At 59.3% G+C, this 18,352-nt stretch overlaps 1 protein-coding gene across 1 annotated transcript; it reads left to right on the top strand.

Annotated features, from left to right (window-relative positions):
• Nucleotides 1-9,058: 9,058 nt before the first annotated feature.
• On the top strand, nt 9,059-13,493 carry HES4 (hes family bHLH transcription factor 4). Its single transcript, XM_039473774.2, has 4 exons — nt 9,059-10,624; nt 10,708-10,803; nt 10,884-10,971; nt 11,068-13,493. Exons 1-4 carry the CDS (start codon nt 10,517-10,519, stop codon nt 11,406-11,408), a joined length of 633 nt encoding a protein of 210 aa, XP_039329708.1. The 5' UTR covers nt 9,059-10,516; the 3' UTR covers nt 11,409-13,493.
• The last annotated feature ends 4,859 nt before the right edge of the window (nt 13,494-18,352 follow it).

The raw sequence follows: 18,352 nt of genomic DNA, 5'->3' as shown, positions 1-18,352 counted from the left end.
CTGCGCCGACTGGCCAAATTCCGCTTCGGTTTCAGTTTCCTTTTCCCAAGGCCAGCCCCAGAGCGAGGAGAAGAAACAAAACAGAACGACGGAAAGACCGAAGAGCAGAAGCAGGGTGGGCGGGGTCTCCAGGGCAGGGTCGGGGACGGACTCAGGACAGCGGCCGGCGTCCCCGCCCCCACCCGGCGCCCCGGAAACACCTGCGTATCCAGCATCCCAAGTCCTTCACAAGGTGCAGTGAGTCATCCTCACATGAACTAATGATTGGCAGTTTTCATCTTCCATCTACCAGTTTGCAAGATTGGTAAACTTGGAAACGAAACGGTGACCGTCCAAACTACCCAGAGATAACCTCACTTGGTTTAGGGCAATATCTGCTCAGATGGGTGTTTTTTGTTGTTGTTTTTGGTTTTTTTGAGACAGGGTCTCACTCTGTCGCCCAGGCTGGAGTGCAGTGGCACGATCTCAGCTCACTCACTGCAGCCTGCACCTCCTGGCCAAAGCGATCCTCTCACTTCAGCCTCCCCAGTAACTGGGACCACAGCGGTGCACCAGCTAATTTTTTGTGCTTTTAGTAGAGATGGAGTCTCTCCATGTTGCCCAAGATGGTCTTGAACTCCTGGGCTCAAGCGATCCACCTGCCTTGGCCCCGAAAGTGCGGGGATGACAGGCCTGAGCCGCCACGCCAAGGCCTCATGTTGTTTTTTAATAGAAGAGACGTATCTTTTATTTTCTACAAAAATGAATTCTGGGGCCTTACTGAGAAAGTGAAAAGACAATCCACAGAATGCGAAGACGTATTTTCCAATTATCTCTCTGATGAGGGGCAGCATCCAGGGTGTACAAAGAACTCTTACAACTCAATTTGAAAATGGGCAAAAGACTTCAATAGACATTTCTCCAGTGACGCAGAAATGGCTGCCTACCACGGGAAGGAGGCCGGCATCATTATTCATGGGGAAATGCAGATCAAACCCCTGCAATGAGAAGCTGATTCCGATTAGCGTGACTGTAATAATGAAAATAAAGGACAGGCCAGACGCGGTGGCTCACTGGACCTGTCATCCGGCATTTTGGGAGGCTGAGGAAGACATACCACCTGAGGTCAGGCGTTGCAGACCAGCCTGGCCAACGCTTTTAGTAGAAACCCCATCTCTACTAAAAATACACAAACAAGCCGGGTGTGGCGGAGGGCCCCTGTAATGCCAGCTACTCGGGAGGCTGAGGCGGGAGAATCTCTTGAACCCGGGAGGCGGAGATTGCAGTGAGCCGAGATCACGCCACTGCCCTCCAGCCTCGGCGACAGAGCGAGACTGTCTCAAAAAATAGTCTAAGATAAAAATAAAGGACAGTAGGCCGGGCGCGGTGGCTCACGCCTGTAATCCCAGCACTTTGGGAGGCCGAGGCGGGTGGCTCACGAGGTCAAGAGATCAAGATCATCCTGGTCAACATGGTGAAACCCCGTCTCTACTGAAAATACAAAACGTTAGCTGGGCATGGTGGCGCGTGCCTATAATCCCAGCAACTCAGGAGGCTGAGGCAGGAGAATTGCTTGAACCCAGGAGGCGGAGGTTGCTGTGAGCCGAGATCGCGCCATTGCACTCCAGCCTGGGTAACAAGAGCGAAACTCCATCTCAAAAAAAAAAATAAAGAAAGAAAAAAAATAAAGGACAGTAACAAGTGTTGGTGAATGAATACACGGAGAAGTTGGAATCCTGGCACACACACTGCTGTTGGGAATGTAAAATAGTTTGGCCACTGTGATTCTCAAAACGTCAGACATAGAATTATCGAGTAACTCAGCAATTCCACTTCCGGGCATGTGTTCAAAAGAATTGAAAACGGGTGTTCAAATACTTGTATACAAATGTTCACAGCAGCACAATTCACAATAGACAAATATTGGAAACAGAGCAAACGTCCATCAGAGACCAATGGATAAACTGTGGAACGTCCATACAATGGAGTATTATGCAGCCATGAAAACGACTGAAGCACTGATTCCTGCTACGATGTAAAAGAACCTCGCAAACATTGTGCTAAGGGAAAGGAGCCAGACACAAAGGCGGCAGGTTGTGTGATTCCACTTCCTGCAGGGGAAATGCTGGGAACTGACAGACCACGGCCACGGGACGTCGGGCCTGTTACCAGGGGTTGGGGAGGAGCGATGGTCGGACAATGTGATCAATAACTAAACGCCACTGGATTACATTCTTTAAAAGGTTAGCTTCATGTGATATGAATTTCACATCAATAAAAAGCAAAACTGAAAAGGCCTCATGATACTTTCACCAGTTTGTGATCTGCTTCAGTCACGGAACAGTGTATCATAAACATTTATCTAGGCCGGCCGGGCGCGGTGGCTCACGCCTGTAACCCCAGCACTCTGGGAGGCTGAGGCGGGCGGATCACCTGAGGCCAGGAGTTTGAGACCAGCCTGGCCTACATGGTGAAACCCCGTCTCTACTAAAAATACAAAAAAGAAAAGGCTGGGTGCAGTGGCTCACGCCTGTAATCCCAGCACTTTGGGAGGCCCAGATGGGCAGATCACTGGAGGCCAGGAGTTCGAGACCAGATTGGCCAACATGGTGAAACCCCGTCTCTACTAAAAATGCAAAAAGGTAGCTGGGTGTGGTGACGCGAGCCTGTCATCCCAGCTACTTGGCAGGAGAATCACTTGAGCCCAGGACGTGGAGACTGCAGTGAGCGGAGATCGCTTCACTGCACTCCAGCCAGAGCAAGACTCTATCTCAAAAGAAAAACCCCAAAACACAAAAAACACACATCTATCTGTGTTGGTGGATATATCTATGCAGCTTGTTTCAGCTGCGGGACTAGCCCCTGACAGCACAGAGTCGGGTCAGTTAACCAACCCCACATCACTCAGTGTGTGCTGTTCCCAAATTGCTGCTGTGACGTACAGCACATAGCATGCAAGGGTAGCTAAGACTCAGCAATAATACCTAAGATTCAAATAAATAAACAAGTAAAAGAGTGAAAAACCAACATATTCTGAATACAAATCATGGCCCTTCCCCTCTCCCAGCAAAAATCTAGGGGGGCACAAAAATTGTTAGCATGTAAAAACCAAAGGTGCAGCCAGTGCAGTGGCTCACGCCTGTAATCCCAGTGCTTTGGGAGGCTGAGTCAGGAGGACCACTTGAGTCCAGGAAGTCGAGGCTGCAGTGAGCTATGATCTTGCCACTGCACTCCAGCTTGAGCAACAGAATGAGAACTTGTCTCATAAAACAAAACACAGGCCAGGTGTGGTGGCTCACGCCTGTAATACCAGCAACATTGGGAAGCTGAGGCAGGAAGATCACCTGAGGTCAGGGGTTCAAGACCAGCCATGGCCAACATGGTGAACCCACATTTCTACTAAAAATACCAATATTAGGGCCGGGCGCGGTGGCTCAAGCCTGTAATCCCAGCACTTTGGGAGGCCGAGGCGGGTGGATCACGAGGTCAAGAGATCGAGACCATCCTGGTCAACATGGTGAAACCCCGTCTCTACTAAAAATACAAAAAATTAGCTGGGCATGGTGGCGGGTGCCTGTAATCCCAGCTACTCAGGAGGCTGAGGCAGGAGAATTGCCTGAACCCAGGAGGCGGAGGTTGCGGTGAGCCGAGATCGCGCCATTGCATTCCAGCCTGGGCAACAAGAGCGAAATTCCGTCTCAAAAAAAAAAACAACAAAAAAAAAAAACAATATTAGCCTGGCGTGGTGGTGGACACCTGTAATCCCAGCTACTTGGGGGGCTGTGACAGGAGAATTGCTTGAACCCAGGAGGCAGAGGTTGCAGTGAGCCGAGATTGCATCACTGCACTCGAGCCTGGGCGACAGAGCATATATATATATTTTTGAGACAGGGTCTCACTCTGTCGCCCAGGCTGGAGTGCAGTGATATGATTTCAGCTCACTGCAGCCATCTGGGCCCAACTGGCCTCCCAAAGAGCTGGGGTTACAGGTGTAAGCTACCACGTCCAGGCTTGATTTTATCTTTAAGCCTTTAACTATCTGGCAACAACAGAAGCAACAGGAAAAATCATCCCAAGACTGGTCCTCACCACTCACACCTGCGTGCCCTGGTCCCGGCCACAGCAGCCTTTCGCATGGGCTCCTGTGGACACACCCGGCCGTCCTGCTCCCATGCTGACCCCACAACCTGCTCTTCACACAGTAGCCAGATTGATCACACAAAGCTCCCATGGCTCTCCTCAGCTCTCGGGGCGACCGTCCCGGCCTGGGCTCGCTGCGTCACAGCCTCTGGCCTCTCCCGGCATCCTCTCCGGTGGCCCATGACCACCCCGCCCCATCCCGGGCTCTTTGCTCCAACGCCTGGGCCTCTGGGCCATACCTGGCGCGCACGGGCACACTGGCACCCCAGCCTTTGAGACCCATCTTCCACTCGGGCCCCCTGGTGGCTGCTGCCTGGGTCTTCCTCCCGCAGCAGAACGTTAGTTCACCGTTAGACCTGCCTTGTATGTTTAATGAAACTAAACATAAAATGCAAACGTGCTGAATCTTAAGTTCTCAAACATTCTGATTTCTTCCTTTTTGTTTTTTTTAGAGATGGAATCTCACTATGTGAGACCACTTGCCTAGGCTGGTCTTGAATTCCTGGGCTCAGGTGACCCTCCCACCTTGGCCTCATTCTGATTTCTTTTTTTTTTTGAGATGAAGTCTCGCTCCGTCACCCAGGCTGGAGGGCAGTGATGCAATTTCGGCTCTCTGCAACCTCCGTCTCCCGGGTTCAAGCGATTCTCCCACCTCAGCCTCTGGAGTAGCTGAGATTAGTAGAGATAGGGTTTCACCATGTCAGCCAGGATGGTCTCAATCTCCCGACCTTGTGGTCAGCCCGCCTCGGCCTCCCAAAGTGCTGGGATTTTAGGTGTGAGCCACCATGCCTGGCCGCATTCTGATTGCTTAATAAATTCAGTAACATCCTCCTGTCTTTCTCTTTAAATAATAAACCTAAATGTTTTATTGAGTTTGCAGTTGAATCTAGAACCTTAAGGCTCATCTGCTAAAACACTCCCAAGTGTAAAAATTATGGGTCTGATTTTTTACAGTTTTAATTAGGTGTGACTGACACACAGCAAGTTGCATCTAATTAATGTGTGATTTAATGAGTTCTGACATAGGCACCACCGGGGAAACCGTCAAACGGGGCTTTTCCTGCTTGGTCACGTGTCTGTGTAATCCTCACCCACGGAACGTCACGCCAAAGCTTCCTGCCTTCCCACAGAGCCAGAGAGATCTCAGGTGGGTGAGCCCCATCAGGGTCGGAGGCCTGGGCCAGGTGCAGGGCTGACTTGGGGCCCTGGACTCCCAGGGAGGCCTGAGCCTTGCTCAGGTGGGCTGTTGTCGGGATCCAGCCTCACAGAGGCCGGAGGCCGAGGCTCATCCGTCGAAGGAGCCCGACAGCCTGTGGCCCACTTCTTTGCTCTTGTTCACATCCAGACCCTTCCCCGCCTTCCCGTCTGGTCAGTGACCCCTCCTCAGCCACTGCCCTGGATGACATCTGATTGACTCATGGCTCCTGGTCACATGTAACCTTTCGTCACAGCTCAAAGGTCACTCTGACGACAGGGCTGGACCTCTGCCTGGTTCCACTGGGAAGGATGGACTGGGTACCCCACAGGCACACCACGGCACTCCGAGAAGGCCGAGCTCAGCCTGCCATGCCCTGCGGCCAGCGGAGGGTGACCCGGCAGTGTGTCATGGGATTGGCCACCTTTTCTAAGAAACATGGACGGCTGAAGTTCAAGGCTGGGCGGATGACAGGCAGCCCCTCCCCTCCAGACCCATGAGGAGGAGCCTCACCCTGTCTCTCCACCTGGGACCAGGAAGCTGAGCTGCCACCACCTGACCTGGGCCACAAGTCTCACCGTCCTGGATCCCATCTTCCCAGGCTGGAGCCTCCCCACCCACGTGGCAGGCATGTCCCCTCCCAGCTGCAGCCCCCTGTAAGGGCTCCCTGGGAGAGCAGGACCCGGGACAGGGCAGAGGGCCCCACTCCACACAGTGGGCCCAGTGGGACACGCAGAACCGCCTGGTGTCTGATGGGCTTGGCCCTAGGGAGGGGGTCTGCAAGTTAGAAGCATGCCTTTGGCTGCGTCAGGGAGGACAGAGTGTGGGGGAGGCCCATGACCCCGGAGGCTGCTGCTATTCGAGCCAGGGGGGAGGCAGCCAGCTGGGGAGGGCTTGGGGGTGGATATAGCCTGGTTCGCTGGATGAGAGGAGAGATCCCCTCTTAGACCCACAGGACCTGGCAGAGGACACAGAAGCTACACACCTGTGAGGAGCAGGGGCTAGATACCTGACGTCACACGGCCGGGGGCGGGGCCCTTCTGTGCTGGACCACACACCCCCACTGCCTGGTGCAGTCACCTGGTGGGAGGCCCACCCACTGGATACACAGGCCCAGCTGTCCTGGGGGAACTGCCGCAGGGAGCTAGGGCTTGGCCAAACCAGGCTCCCTAGTGTCCCTGCCACTAAATGACACTTCCATCCTTGCCCTCCCAGAGCCAGCAGGCGGAAAACCTGGGGCGTTGGCTTCTCAGGCAGCCCTGCCCCTGCAGGGGGAGGGAGGAGGGATCACTGCGTTTTCCGACTCCCCTGGAATCCCGCTGCTGTGACCTGCTTTGGCCAATGGAATGTGTGAAAATTTCACTGTATGCATTCTGGACCCCAGCTTCCACCTCACCCTCCTGGAAGGCTGGCCTTGCCTCAGGAGGAAGCTGACCAGGGTGGGCAGGATTCCAGATTGCGTGGCTCTGGCAGGGACTCCAGCAGCCAGGGACGGCGTCCAGCATGGCGTCACTTGGGCCCTCCCCACTCAGCCGACCTTGGCCCAGGGCGAGGCCTGTGTGAGGCCCAGGGAAGCCGCAGGCACCACCCCTATCCCCGCTGCGAGAAAGAATGGGCAGGTGGTGCTTAAGCCACCCAGGCTGAGATTCCACACGGGCTGTGGTCTGCCCACAAGAATGGGAGGAAGGAGAGGAGGGAGGGAGGGTGAGGCGCAGACACAATGGCGGCCAGGCAGGCTGCTCTTGATAACAAGAGAAGGGACGGAGGGGACTCGGAAGCTCAGACGGAGGCCGGCGAAAACACCGCAGACCTCGCGGGCTGAGGGACAGCAGAGCCAGAGCGGGAGCCGGGCAGAGCTGGGAGAAGCCAGACTGTGGAGGGGTGCGGTTAGGAGAAAGGACCCAGACTAGCGGGGCGAGCGGGGAGGGTACAGGACCCCTGAAGGAGAGGAAGTCCAAGTTGGTGAATCACCCATCTGGATTTTGAAAGCATGGCTGGGAGAGGGGCGGGGAGCAGCGTCCCCTCCTTCAGGAAAGGGAGCCGATGACCTGGACGTGATGAGGTCTGCTCACAAAGCTGGGGTGGCGTGGTGGAGAAGGAAACAGTCTGGATGTGCCGGTGAGGAAGGACAAGGGCACCGAGCTCGTCCCCGTGCAGTGGGGAGAAAAGCAGTGCCTGCTGGGAGCGGGCCGGGAGGGCATCCCAGACAGGCAGGGCAGGGGGGAGACCCAGCACCACCCACATGGGGACACAGCTGCCCTGCTAGGCAGGCATGCGTCGGGGTGGGAGCCTGGCAGCTGGGCGCCCCTGCCTCTGCCTGGGTCCTGCTCTTTCCCCTGCCCCTGTGGCCTTCGTCACCGATCCCAGCGAACACCCAGGACTAGCTCTGCGCCCAACTTTGGCTCTCGGGGAGAGAAACCCCACGCTGGCCCAGCCGTGGTTCCTCGGTGGCTTTGGTCCTGGCTGCCTGAGTGCCCTTGGTGGGAGTAGGGGAGCATGCTGAGGACCACGTGCAGGGCGTGGCTCCGTTGTCAGGGGCCGGTGTGCCAGGGGGATACTGAGGGCGTGGCAGGAAGTCAGCCGCCACCTCTGGGTCAGAGGCTGGGAGGGGAGGTCACAGCCAGCACCTGGCAGGCTGTACGGGGACACTGGCTGGACATCATGCCATGTGGCCACAGTGGCCCCATGTGAGGAGACCCCCCACAAGGCTGAGGACCCTCCCCTCAGGGAGGGACGGAGGAAGGAGGGACTCCGCCGGTGCCCACCCGCAGTCCTCCAAGCCAGAGAAGTGGCGCCATGTGCGCATTCATGAGACAGAGACCGACGCAGACGGGAGCCGCCCTGCGGTAAAGATGGTGGGAAGACCACAGGCCTGGGGACCCTGGAGTGGGCTCCCTGTGGGGGCAGCGGGGAGCAGGGGCCCTTCCTCTCCAGCACGGCAGGCCGTGCTTCCCCGCCTCATCTGCTCTCGGCTCCGCGAGGACCCCGCCTGCTGCCTGGGGCAGGAACGGTGGCAGATGGACGCGGGTGCTCACTGAGTCGGACACCGCCGGGTCAGCGGCTTTAAAAGTAGAATCTCCTTTGTCTTCCCAACAACCCTGGGTTAAATAAAAAGCCCCTGGTACAAACGAGGAAGCAGTTACAGGGAGGAAAGCCAGCCCATCTAAACACCAGTGAGGGGAAGGTCAGCCCCAGCCACGCCGGGCAGGGAGGAGGCTCAGGCCTGCAGTCCCAGCACGCCGAGACGCCGAGGCAGGAGGATTGCCTCAGGCTGGGAGTTCGCGACTGGCCTGGGCAACACAGGAGCCGCCCCAGCTCTACCAAAGAATAGGAAAGAACAACAACGATCCTCAGGCCCCTCCTTCCATCCTGAACTCCCTGCCTGTCTGGAGACCGGGGAGGCCCAGAGTCCCCCCAGATCCCTTCCCAAATCCGGGCGCAGGGGCTGGGGAGACTCAGGCCGGCAGCTCCCCTGGGATGACCCCCAGCAGGATGCTGCGGCCCCGGGGGGCGCTCGCAAGCTTTCCCGCCTCGGCGCAGCGCTCGGGCCGGGAGGGGACGCGGGGCGGGGACGCGGGGCACCATCCACGCCACCTCCTGGGCTGCGGGGCCGGTCTGAGCAGAGGGGTCAGCGCAGGCGAGCGGGGTTCCAGTGGACGCCCGCCCGGCCCCCGCGGCTTTCCCCGGTCAGCGAGGGGCGTGGGCAGCCGGTCCGCCGGGAGGGCTCCTAGGCTCGCGCCCGGGTGCAGGCGGCGGGGTGTGGGGGGCGCCGCAGCGGCTCGGAGGGAGGGGAGGCTTCCGGACGCAAACCCCGGGTGGGTCCCGGTGCTCGGGCAGGGGCGCACCTGCCACTCAGCCGACTCGCCGGCCAGAAAAGCCCCCAGAGGTTGCCCGACCCCTCCCCGGCCAGAAGCTCGCGGTTCCCGCCTGCCCGGCCGCCCCTCCCACTTCCCTCGCCCCTGCGCCCCCTCCGCGCCCTGGGAACGCCACGCCCTCCCTCGGGGCTTTCCTGCTGAAGACCCCCCGCCTGCAGAAGCTTTTGGGACCACCCCGTGGGGAGGCTTTTCTCCACCAACTCGCTTCTCAAACCGCGAGACTGCGGGGTCCGCCTCGGCCTCCTTCCCGGGGTCTCCAGCCCGGCGCGAGCCCGGCTCTCCAGGGGGCTCAGGAGGCCTCCGGCCGCGGGGGACCCCGAGCGCCGAAACAGCCAGCGCGCCCCGTCGCGGCATTGATCGTCAAAACAGCGCACGCGGCAGTGACCGCCGCCGGCGCCCGCATCCGGCCCTTCGCAGTAACCGGCACGGACAGCGCCCCTCGCAAGCTTTCTCCGTGAGCCCGACTTCCTGCAGCTGAGCGCGCGGACGGGTCACCTGGAAGCTCGTGACGACACCGGCCCCATGACGTCATCCCGCTGACTCGCGTCCCGCCCGGCCCTGCGGGGTCACCCGTGCGCCCCTTCACCGTGCGGTGACGCCGCCCCGTCCCCGCCCGAGCGTCCCACGGCTTCCTGCAGCCCTTGGTGCCCCGGGACGCGCGCTGGGGGAGGCGCCCCCGGAGGCCGGGCCGGTGTCGTGTCAAATTCGGAGACCCGGCGGGGCCAAAACCGGCACTGGAGGAGGCGCGCGGGGGTCAGACGGAGGAAGAGGCGCCGCCCCAGGCTCGCCCACCCCTCGGGGCCGCCCGACCCCCGCACCCGGGGCGAAAAGTCCTTCCCGACTCCCTGCGCCGCCAGCCCGAGCTCCGTTGCACCCCAGCTCGGCCCCCGGGGTGGGAAAGTGAGCCCGAGACTCCGCCCAGCCCGGGGTCCCTGGTCCCCGTTGTCCCCCGGCTCGCTGCTCGGCCCCGGCTGCAGAGGAGGGGCTCGGATCGCCCGGCCTGGCCCCGGGGTCGGAGGAGGGCGCGGGGTGGGGGACCCAAGCCTTTGTCGCCCGCGGCCGGGAGTCGAGGCGTGACTGACAGCGGCGGGGGAGGCTGCGGGCGCCGATTGGCCGGCGCAAGTGTGGGAAAGAACGCGGAGCCGGGTTCACACGCCCCGCGGCGGCCAGGCCTTAAATAGCAGCGCGAGCCGGAGCCGCGCGCGGGCCTGGAGCCGGGACCCGCCAGAGAAGTTCGGACAGCCGCCCGCGGCCCCCGGCCCGCGGCCCCCGGCCCCCGGCCCCCGGCGGCGCGCGCTACCCGGCGCAGGGAGGCGCGGGGCGCACCATGCCCGCAGACACGCCGGGTAAGCCGAGCGCCTCGCCGGTGGCAGGAGCGCCGGCCAGCGCCAGTCGGACCCCGGACAAGCCGCGGAGCGCGGCCGAGCACCGCAAGGTGGGGTCCGGGCCGGGCGCGAGGGGGACGGCGGGGGCGGGGAGGGACGGAGGGACGCGGGATTCAGCCGGTGCCATCCGCAGTCCTCCAAGCCGGTCATGGAGAAGCGGCGCCGAGCGCGCATTAACGAGAGCCTCGCTCAGCTGAAAACCCTCATCCTGGACGCTCTCAGGAAAGAGGTAAGCCGGGGGCGACGGCCCGAGACCCGGAGTCGGGGGCGCAGCGGAGCCTGGACCTCCCGCCCCATCCCTGCCCCCAGAGCTCCCGCCACTCGAAGCTGGAGAAGGCGGACATCCTGGAGATGACTGTGAAACACCTGCGGAGCCTGCGGCGCGTGCAGGTGACAGGTGCGGCGCGGGCGGCGGCAGCTCCGAGGCGGGGGGTGGGGGCGCGCGGGACCCCCGGGCCCGGCCCCGACCGCTCCTCGCGTGTCGCCCCCGTAGCCGCGCTCAGCGCCGACCCCGCCGTCCTGGGCAAGTACCGCGCAGGCTTCCACGAGTGTTTGGCGGAGGTGAGCCGCTTCCTGGCCAGCTGCGAGGGCGTCCCGGCCGACGTGCGCTCCCGCCTGCTCGGCCACCTGGCCGCCTGCCTGCGCCAGCTGGGGCCCTCCCGCCGCCCGGCCGCGCCGCCCCCCGCTGCCCCCGCCGCAGAGGCCCCGGCGCCCGGAGGCCCCTTCCCGCTGCTCGCGCCGCCGCCGCTGCCGGGCCTGACCCGGGCGCTGCCCTCCGTCCCCAGGGCGGGGCCGCAGGGCCTGGGCGGACCCTGGCGGCCGTGGCTGCGGTGACGTGCAGCCCTGGGACCGCCTCCGATGCCGCGCCCCGTTTTAGGGCCGGGGCCTTTTCTGAGACCGTACCGGGGAACACGTATTTATGACTGCAGAGGCCACGTCGCGAGTTTTCCTTGTTTCGTCTTTGTGAAGAGTGGGCTTCGGTGGCGTCGGGGGTCCCGCCCTCCCAGGGAGGCCGATGTCCGCAGGTGGCTGGGGCGTCGGGAGGGCCCGGGGCGACCCTCTCCGCGCCCCTGCAGCCCCTCCGCGCGGACGCCCACTGCTCCCCCGTCGGGTTTGCGTCGCTCCGCGGTGCGGTTCTGAGGGGTCCCCCGGGGGCTCGGGCGGGAAGGCGAGCGTCCCTGAGTGTCCGGACTGTGTCCGGCGCTGGAAGGCGGTCGCGCGGCATCTCGGGGCGTTCCTTTTTTCGGCGGTTCCTCTCCGGACTCCCAGTCCCCGGACCGCGGAAGGCGGAGGCTGAGCTGAGCCCTAACCCTTCGCCCTGAAGCCTCCCGCTGGGTTTTCCTGCTCGTGCGGAGCGGCCCGTGCCCGCCGCAGACCCCTCCCCGGGCTCTGTGCTGGGGAGGGTTCGGGGCCGAGCCGGGGTGCGGACACCAGGTGCCCGGACCGAGGACGTGGCTCCCGAGGGCGTCGGGCCTGCCCGCAGCCTTCCCTGCCACCCTCCAGCGGGTGAGGACTGGGGGCTCCTCCGGACTTGGGACTCCTCCTCACCGGCCCTGAGCACGTGCCGTTGGCGACCACCGAGTTTCCAGGCAGCGCCGTGCGTCCCCCTGAACCACCACCGCCATCCCGGGTCCCGTGCTCCCCGGGGCCGAGGCAGAGGATCTCCCTCGAGCCCCGCCGAGGGCCGTTTCCCATCAGCGGCTGAGTTCACCGGGGCCCACGGGAGGCGAGGGAGAGTCCCACCAGCACGGGGCCTCGAAGGCTCCAGTCGTGCCTCCAGCAGGAGCCCCCGGGACCCTCCAGGACACAGCCTCGGGGCACACCTCGCAGGAGCCTCCCAGGCGACCCTGTTCTCTCCTCTGAGCTCCCAAGGACCGGCCAGTGACCCTGAGCCGGGGTAGCACTGGGCTGCGAGCCGCACCCTTGGTCCACCAGCAGTCCTGCCCCGGGAGTCCGGGTCCCAGGGGAGCCTCAGAGTAGCCCTTCTTGGGAGCCTGGGTACCAGCTCTGTGAGGGAGGCCACCTCAGCGGGCTGGGGGAGGGGAGCTGCTCAGAGCAGGCGTCAGTGCGGAACGGGAGGGAGGACCTGGGAGTGGGGAAGGAGCCTGGGCAGGAGGGGCACCCTGCAAAGTCACCCAGGCTGTGGGTCCTAAGAGGCAGGACAGCTGTCCACCAGACCCCAGCCTCGAATGCCCTCCACCTCCTCTGTGGCTCTCCAGGGGCCACTCAGGTTCTGGGGAATCACAGTCCTTGGGCAAGCCTGTGGCAGTCTGGGTCACTCTGTACTCAGCACCCGTCCCCCAGCTTTCCCTGACTTTCCTCCTAACTCGTGATCCATCCCAACTGCCTATCATCTGGGCCCGGCTCCAGTCTGTCCTGACACTCTGTCCCCGGCACCTGCCCCAAACGGGGAAATGAACCCACAGGGACCTAACCCGACCATCTGAATGACAGAGCTGGGAGGATTGGGCTACACCAGGGAGGTCTCAGGAAGCACAGCCAGGCTGGGCAGGCGGCATGGGCCCCCTCTAGGATTCCCCTTTCTCAGAGTTCCCCCCCGCCCCCCCCCACCGGCCTCCAGGAGCCAGCCTCTGCCCACACCCAGCAGGGACGCCTGCCAGAACCTGCTTCCTGGGGCCCCACCTGTGGGCTACCTCCTCTCACTTGGGGTCCTTCCTGCCTTTCCCACCCTCCAGACATTTCCTGCCCCTCCCCGCCTCAGGTGGAGGCCGCTGTGCAGCTGAGCTGTGGGCCAGTCCCCCGTCCCAGCGATTTTTATCTTGGCTTTGTCTTCCTGATGAGTAATAGATGAAGCTCACCTCGTTGGAGGAGTGTGGCTGACGGTCACCGGTCACTCGCAGTTTATCTCCCGATGCCTCCCTGATGAGGACCAAGGGTGAATAAATGTTTGCTGAACTCCTTCGCCTCTGTGGTGTCTGCGCTTGTCATGGGGAACTGGGCAACACAGCAGCCGACCACGGGCTTTCAAAATCTGGAGAACAAATCAGCCCCGTGGTGAGAGATGGCCAGGCCGGGCCCATTAACTCCAAGCGTGGAAATTAGGGATGGGGGTGGGGCTGGGGCTGCCTGGAGCCTTGGCTTGTGAGAGGTGAGGTCGAAGCTCCCCTCCCCTCCCCCCGCCAGGCCCCTGTGCTCACCTGGGCCCCAGCACACCCCCTGCCCCAGTGCTCACCTGGGTCCCAGCCCCCACCAGGTGCTCACCTGGGTCTCAGACACCCTCAGGCCCCTCTGCTCACCTGGGTCCCAACCACCTCGCCCCTGGCTCCAGGACTGTCTCGTCACCCAGGCCTAGCTGCTGCCCCACTGTGCCCTGGAGCCCCAGGACTATAACCACCTAGGATGCAGCCAGGGCAAGGCCCCTGAGGCCCAGGGTGGCAACCTTCCCAGTGGCCCACGGTTCCCTCATGGCATTCACAGCTCAGTGTCCTGAGAGTGGCCTGTGGGGTAAGTAGGATCCTGCTCAGAGTGAGACCTTGTCTCAGAAAAAAAAAAAAAAAAAATCAGTTGACAGTGAATGTGAAGGCTTATTTTTCTGGACTCTCAATTATATTCCATTAATCAATATGTCTATCCTTGTTCTGTTACCAGTCACACAGTCTTCTAGGTTACTGCAGCTCCGTATTAAGGTTTTTGTTGTTGCTGTTTACTTGAGTTTGGTTTTGTTTTTTTGAGACAGAGCCTCTGTCACCCAGGCTGAAGTACAGTGGTATTATCTTGGCTCACTGCGATCTCCATCTCCGGGGTCAGCCTCCTGGGCACCTGGGAACTGCAGGTGCCTGCCGCCACGCCCAGCTCATTTTTGTATTTTTAGTGGAGAAGGGGTTTTGCCATGTTGGCCAGGCTCAGGCATTTCTTTTTTTTTCTTTTGAGATGGGGTCTGACTCTGAAGTGCAGTGGCATGTTCTCAGCTCACTGCAACCTCTACCTCCTGGGTTCGAGCGATTCTGGTACCTCAGCCTCCCAAGTAGCTGGGATTACGGGCACCCACCACCATGCTCAGCTCATTTTTGTCTTTTTAGTAGAGATGGAGTTTCGCCGTGTTGGCCAGGCTGGTCTTGAACTCATGGCCTCAAGTGATCTTCCTGCCTCACCCTCCCAAAGTGCTGGGATTCCAGGCGTGAGCCACCACCCCAGACCCGTTGCAGGCATTTCTTTATAAAAATGTGAGAACAGATTCTCAGCCTGTGAGTTCAGGACCAGGCATGTAGAGAGGGAAGCTGTGGGGAGAGGAACGTGGTGGCATCTGGGCCATCCTTCTGACCTGGACAGAGCACTGGACTTTTCTGTTGCTTTATTTTTATTTTATTTCTGAGACAGAGTCTTGCTCTGCCGCCCAGGCCGGACTGCAATAGTGTGATGGTGCAATTGTTAAGGATTCTTTTCTCCATTAAATTGTCTTGGCACCCGTGTTGGAAATCAGTTGACTGTAGGCCAGGCCTGGTGGCTCACGCCTGTAACCCCAGCACTTTGGGAGGCCAAGGTGGGCAGATTACCTGAGGTTGGGAGTTTGAGACCAGCCTGGCCAACATGGAGAAACCCCATCTTTACCAAAAACACAAAATTAGCTGGGTGTGGTGGCTCATGCCTGTAATTCCAGCTACTCTGGAGGCTGAGGCAAGAGAATCACTTGAACCTGGGAGGCGGAGGTTGTGGTGAGCTGAGATCACATCATTGCACTCCAGCCTGGGCATCAAGAGCAAAACTCCAAAGAGAGAGAGAGAGAGAGAGAGAGAGAGAGAGAGAGAGAGGAGGGAGGGAGAGAGGGAGGGAAAGAAAGAAAGAAAGAAGGGGGGGAGAGAAAGGAAGGTAAGAGAAAATAAAACAGGAAGCTCCGTTAACATGTCCCCAGGAAGCTGGTTTGCTGGGGAAGGGGTGGGAGCAGTGCTGCCGGGCCGGGGGAGTGGAGGATCCCCCACACAGGCTGCCAGCCTTTGGCCGGACTTCCGACCAAACCAGGGGCTGAACGTTATCAAGCAGGTTGCAGGCAGAAGGTTGTCACCTGCTTCACAGAAATCCTTGGGGCAAATGTCATCCCCGTACAGGGGCAGAGATGAAAGCATGAGCGTCTCAGCTGATGTCCCACTGAGATTGTCCCCCTTCCTGACACCCAGGCAAGGGACCCTCCTCAGATGATGGACACAGGGACCCTCCCCAGTCCCCAGATGGACAGAAAGATACTAGAATGTTATAGATGATAGAATTCATGGACAAGGACATTCAAGCGTCTGTTGTAACTGTGCTGCTCCTATTAAAGGAGCTGTCCCAGGTGCTGCTGTGCGTGCTGTAGTCCAGCTACCAAGATGCCAAGGCCAGCCTGGGCAACAAACTGAGATCTGATCTCTAAAGAAAAACACAAACAAATTAGAAAAAGCAGAAGTGGAAATCTCATCGAAGGTGTTAGGGACGTTGAAGGTGTTCAAAAACCCAGTGGAGAAGGAACTTCCAGAGATGAAGATGTCAAGGTCTGATTTGAGAGACGCGTTGGGTGGCAGTACTGACAGTTCAGACATCAGGAAGGAAAATGCAGCAAACTTGACACTGTAGCAATAAAAACTCTTTAATGTCAAACAGATTTTAGAAAACAGAGACGTAGAATAGTGAGCTGTGAGACACCTTTGCGTGGCCTGATATCCATGTAATCAGAGCCCGTGGCAGCAGAGGGGAAGATGGTAAAACAGCTGAATGACGCATTTTTCCAAGCTTGATGGGAACCGTAACCCCGCAGGTGCCAGGAGCCTGGCACCACCCACGCAGGAGAACCTCACAGGACTCCCGGGAGCATCGTGACCACAGCGATGAAATGCCCCACCAAGCCACAGTGCCACTCCTGCCACATACTTTTCATGTTCTAGGACGTTCTTGCCGGAGGAATTAGGAAAGAAAACGAAACAAAAGCATCCAGGACCAGGCACAGCGGCTCACACCTGTAATCCCAGCACTTTGGGAGATCAAGGTGGGAGGATCGCTTGAGCCCAATAGTTCAAGACAAGCCTGAGCAACATAGTGAGACCCTGTCTCTACCAAAAAAAGGAAAAATGCAAACACTAGCCAGGCATTGTGGTGTGTACCTACAGTCCCAGGTACTGTGGAGACGGAGGTGGGACGATGCTGGGTCCAGGAGGCGGAGGTCGCACCGCTGCACTCCAGCCTGGGTGACAGTGATCCGAACAAGGGAAGATGGGAAACTTTTCGGATGACGTGATCTTTTTTTTTTTTTTTTTTTTTTTTTTCTTTGAGCCCGAGTTTCACTCTTGTTACCCAGGCTGGAGTGCAATGGCGCGATCTCGGCTCACAGCAACCTCCACCTCCCGGGTTCAAGCAATTCTCCTGCCTCAGCCTCCTGAGTAGCTGGGATTACAGGCACGTGCCACCATGCCCAGCTAATTTTTTGTATTTTTAGTAGAGATGGGGTTTCACCATGTTGACCAGGATGGTCTCGATCTCTCGACCTCGTGATCCACCCGCCTCGGCCTCCCAAAGTGCTGGGATTACAGGCGTGAGCGATTGCGCCCGGCTGGATGACGTGATCTCTTATACAGAAAACCCTAAGGAAGCCATTTAAAAAACTATTAGAGCTTCAAGCCCGTAATCCCAGCACTTTGGGAGGCTGAGGCGGGTGGGTCACGAGGTCAAGAGATCGAGACCATCCTGGTCAACATGGTGAAACCCCGTCTCTACTAAAAATACAAAAAATTAGCCGGGCATGGTGGTGTGTGCCTGTAATCCCAGCTACTCAGGAGGCTGAGGCAGGAGAATTGCCTGAACCCAGGAGGCAGAGGTTGCAGTGAGCCGAGATCGCGCCATTGCACTCCAGCCTGAGTGACAAGAGTGAAACTCCATCTCAAAACAAAAACAAAACAAAACAATTAGAGCTAATAGAGCAAGGGTTAGGGTTCTTGACAAGATCAATACTTCAAAAATCAATTGTATTTCTTCACACTGGCAATGAACAGTATAAAAATGAAATTTTTTTTTGAGACAGGGTCTCAGGAGAGCAGTGGCGCAATCTCGGCTCACTGCAGCTTCCGCATCCTGGGTTCAAGCAACCCTCCGGCTTCGGCCTCAGCCTCCTGAGTAGCTGGATGACAGGCACACACCATGACACCTGGCTCATTTTTGTGTTTTTAGTAGAGAAGGGGTTTTACCATGTTGGCCAGGCTGGTCTCAAACTCCTGACCTCAAGTGATCCTCCCTCTTTGGCCTCCCAAAGTACTGGGATTACAGGCGTGAGCCACCGTGCCTGGCCTATAGTCAACTGGTTTTCAACATGGGTGCCAAGACAATTCAACGGAGGAAAGAAGTGCCTTTACGTGCCTGTAGTCCCAGCTACTCAGGAGGCTGAGGCAGGAGAACTGCCTGAACCCAGGAGGCGGAGGTTGCGGTGAGCCGAGATCGCGCCATTGCACTCCAGCCTGGGTAACAAGAGCGAAACTCTCTCTCAAAAAAGAAGTGCCTTTAACAAACGGTCCTGAACATCCACATGTGTGTGCAGGAAGCTGCACACCTTATTCACATCACACACGCGGTGAACTCAAAATGGATGACAGGCCGAGGCCAGCGAATCACTTGAGGTCAGGAGTTCAAGACCAGCCTGGCCAACATAGTGAAACCCCATCTCTACTAAAAACTACAGAAATTAGCTGGGTGTAGTAGTGGGTGCCTGTAGTCTCAGCTACTCAGGAGGCTGAGGCAGGAGAATCACTTGAACCCAGGACACAGAGGTTGCAGTGAGCTGAGATCACACCACTGCACTGCAG

Source organism: Saimiri boliviensis, chromosome 11 (assembly GCF_048565385.1).
Source record: "Saimiri boliviensis isolate mSaiBol1 chromosome 11, mSaiBol1.pri, whole genome shotgun sequence".
Classification (NCBI taxonomy): Eukaryota; Metazoa; Chordata; class Mammalia; order Primates; family Cebidae; genus Saimiri; species Saimiri boliviensis.
Note: the sequence above shows the minus strand (reverse complement) of the source record. Positions and strands in the feature narration are given on the sequence as shown.

Coding starts and splice junctions, on each gene's coding strand:
- HES4 (XM_039473774.2), top strand. CDS start 10,517: ATGCCCGCAGACACGCCGGGTAAGCCGAGCGCCTCGCCGGTGGCAGGA. Junction 10,804..10,883: donor TGGACGCTCTCAGGAAAGAG/GTAAGCCGGGGG, acceptor CCCTGCCCCCAG/AGCTCCCGCCACTCGAAGCT. Junction 10,972..11,067: donor GCGGCGCGTGCAGGTGACAG/GTGCGGCGCGGG, acceptor TCGCCCCCGTAG/CCGCGCTCAGCGCCGACCCC.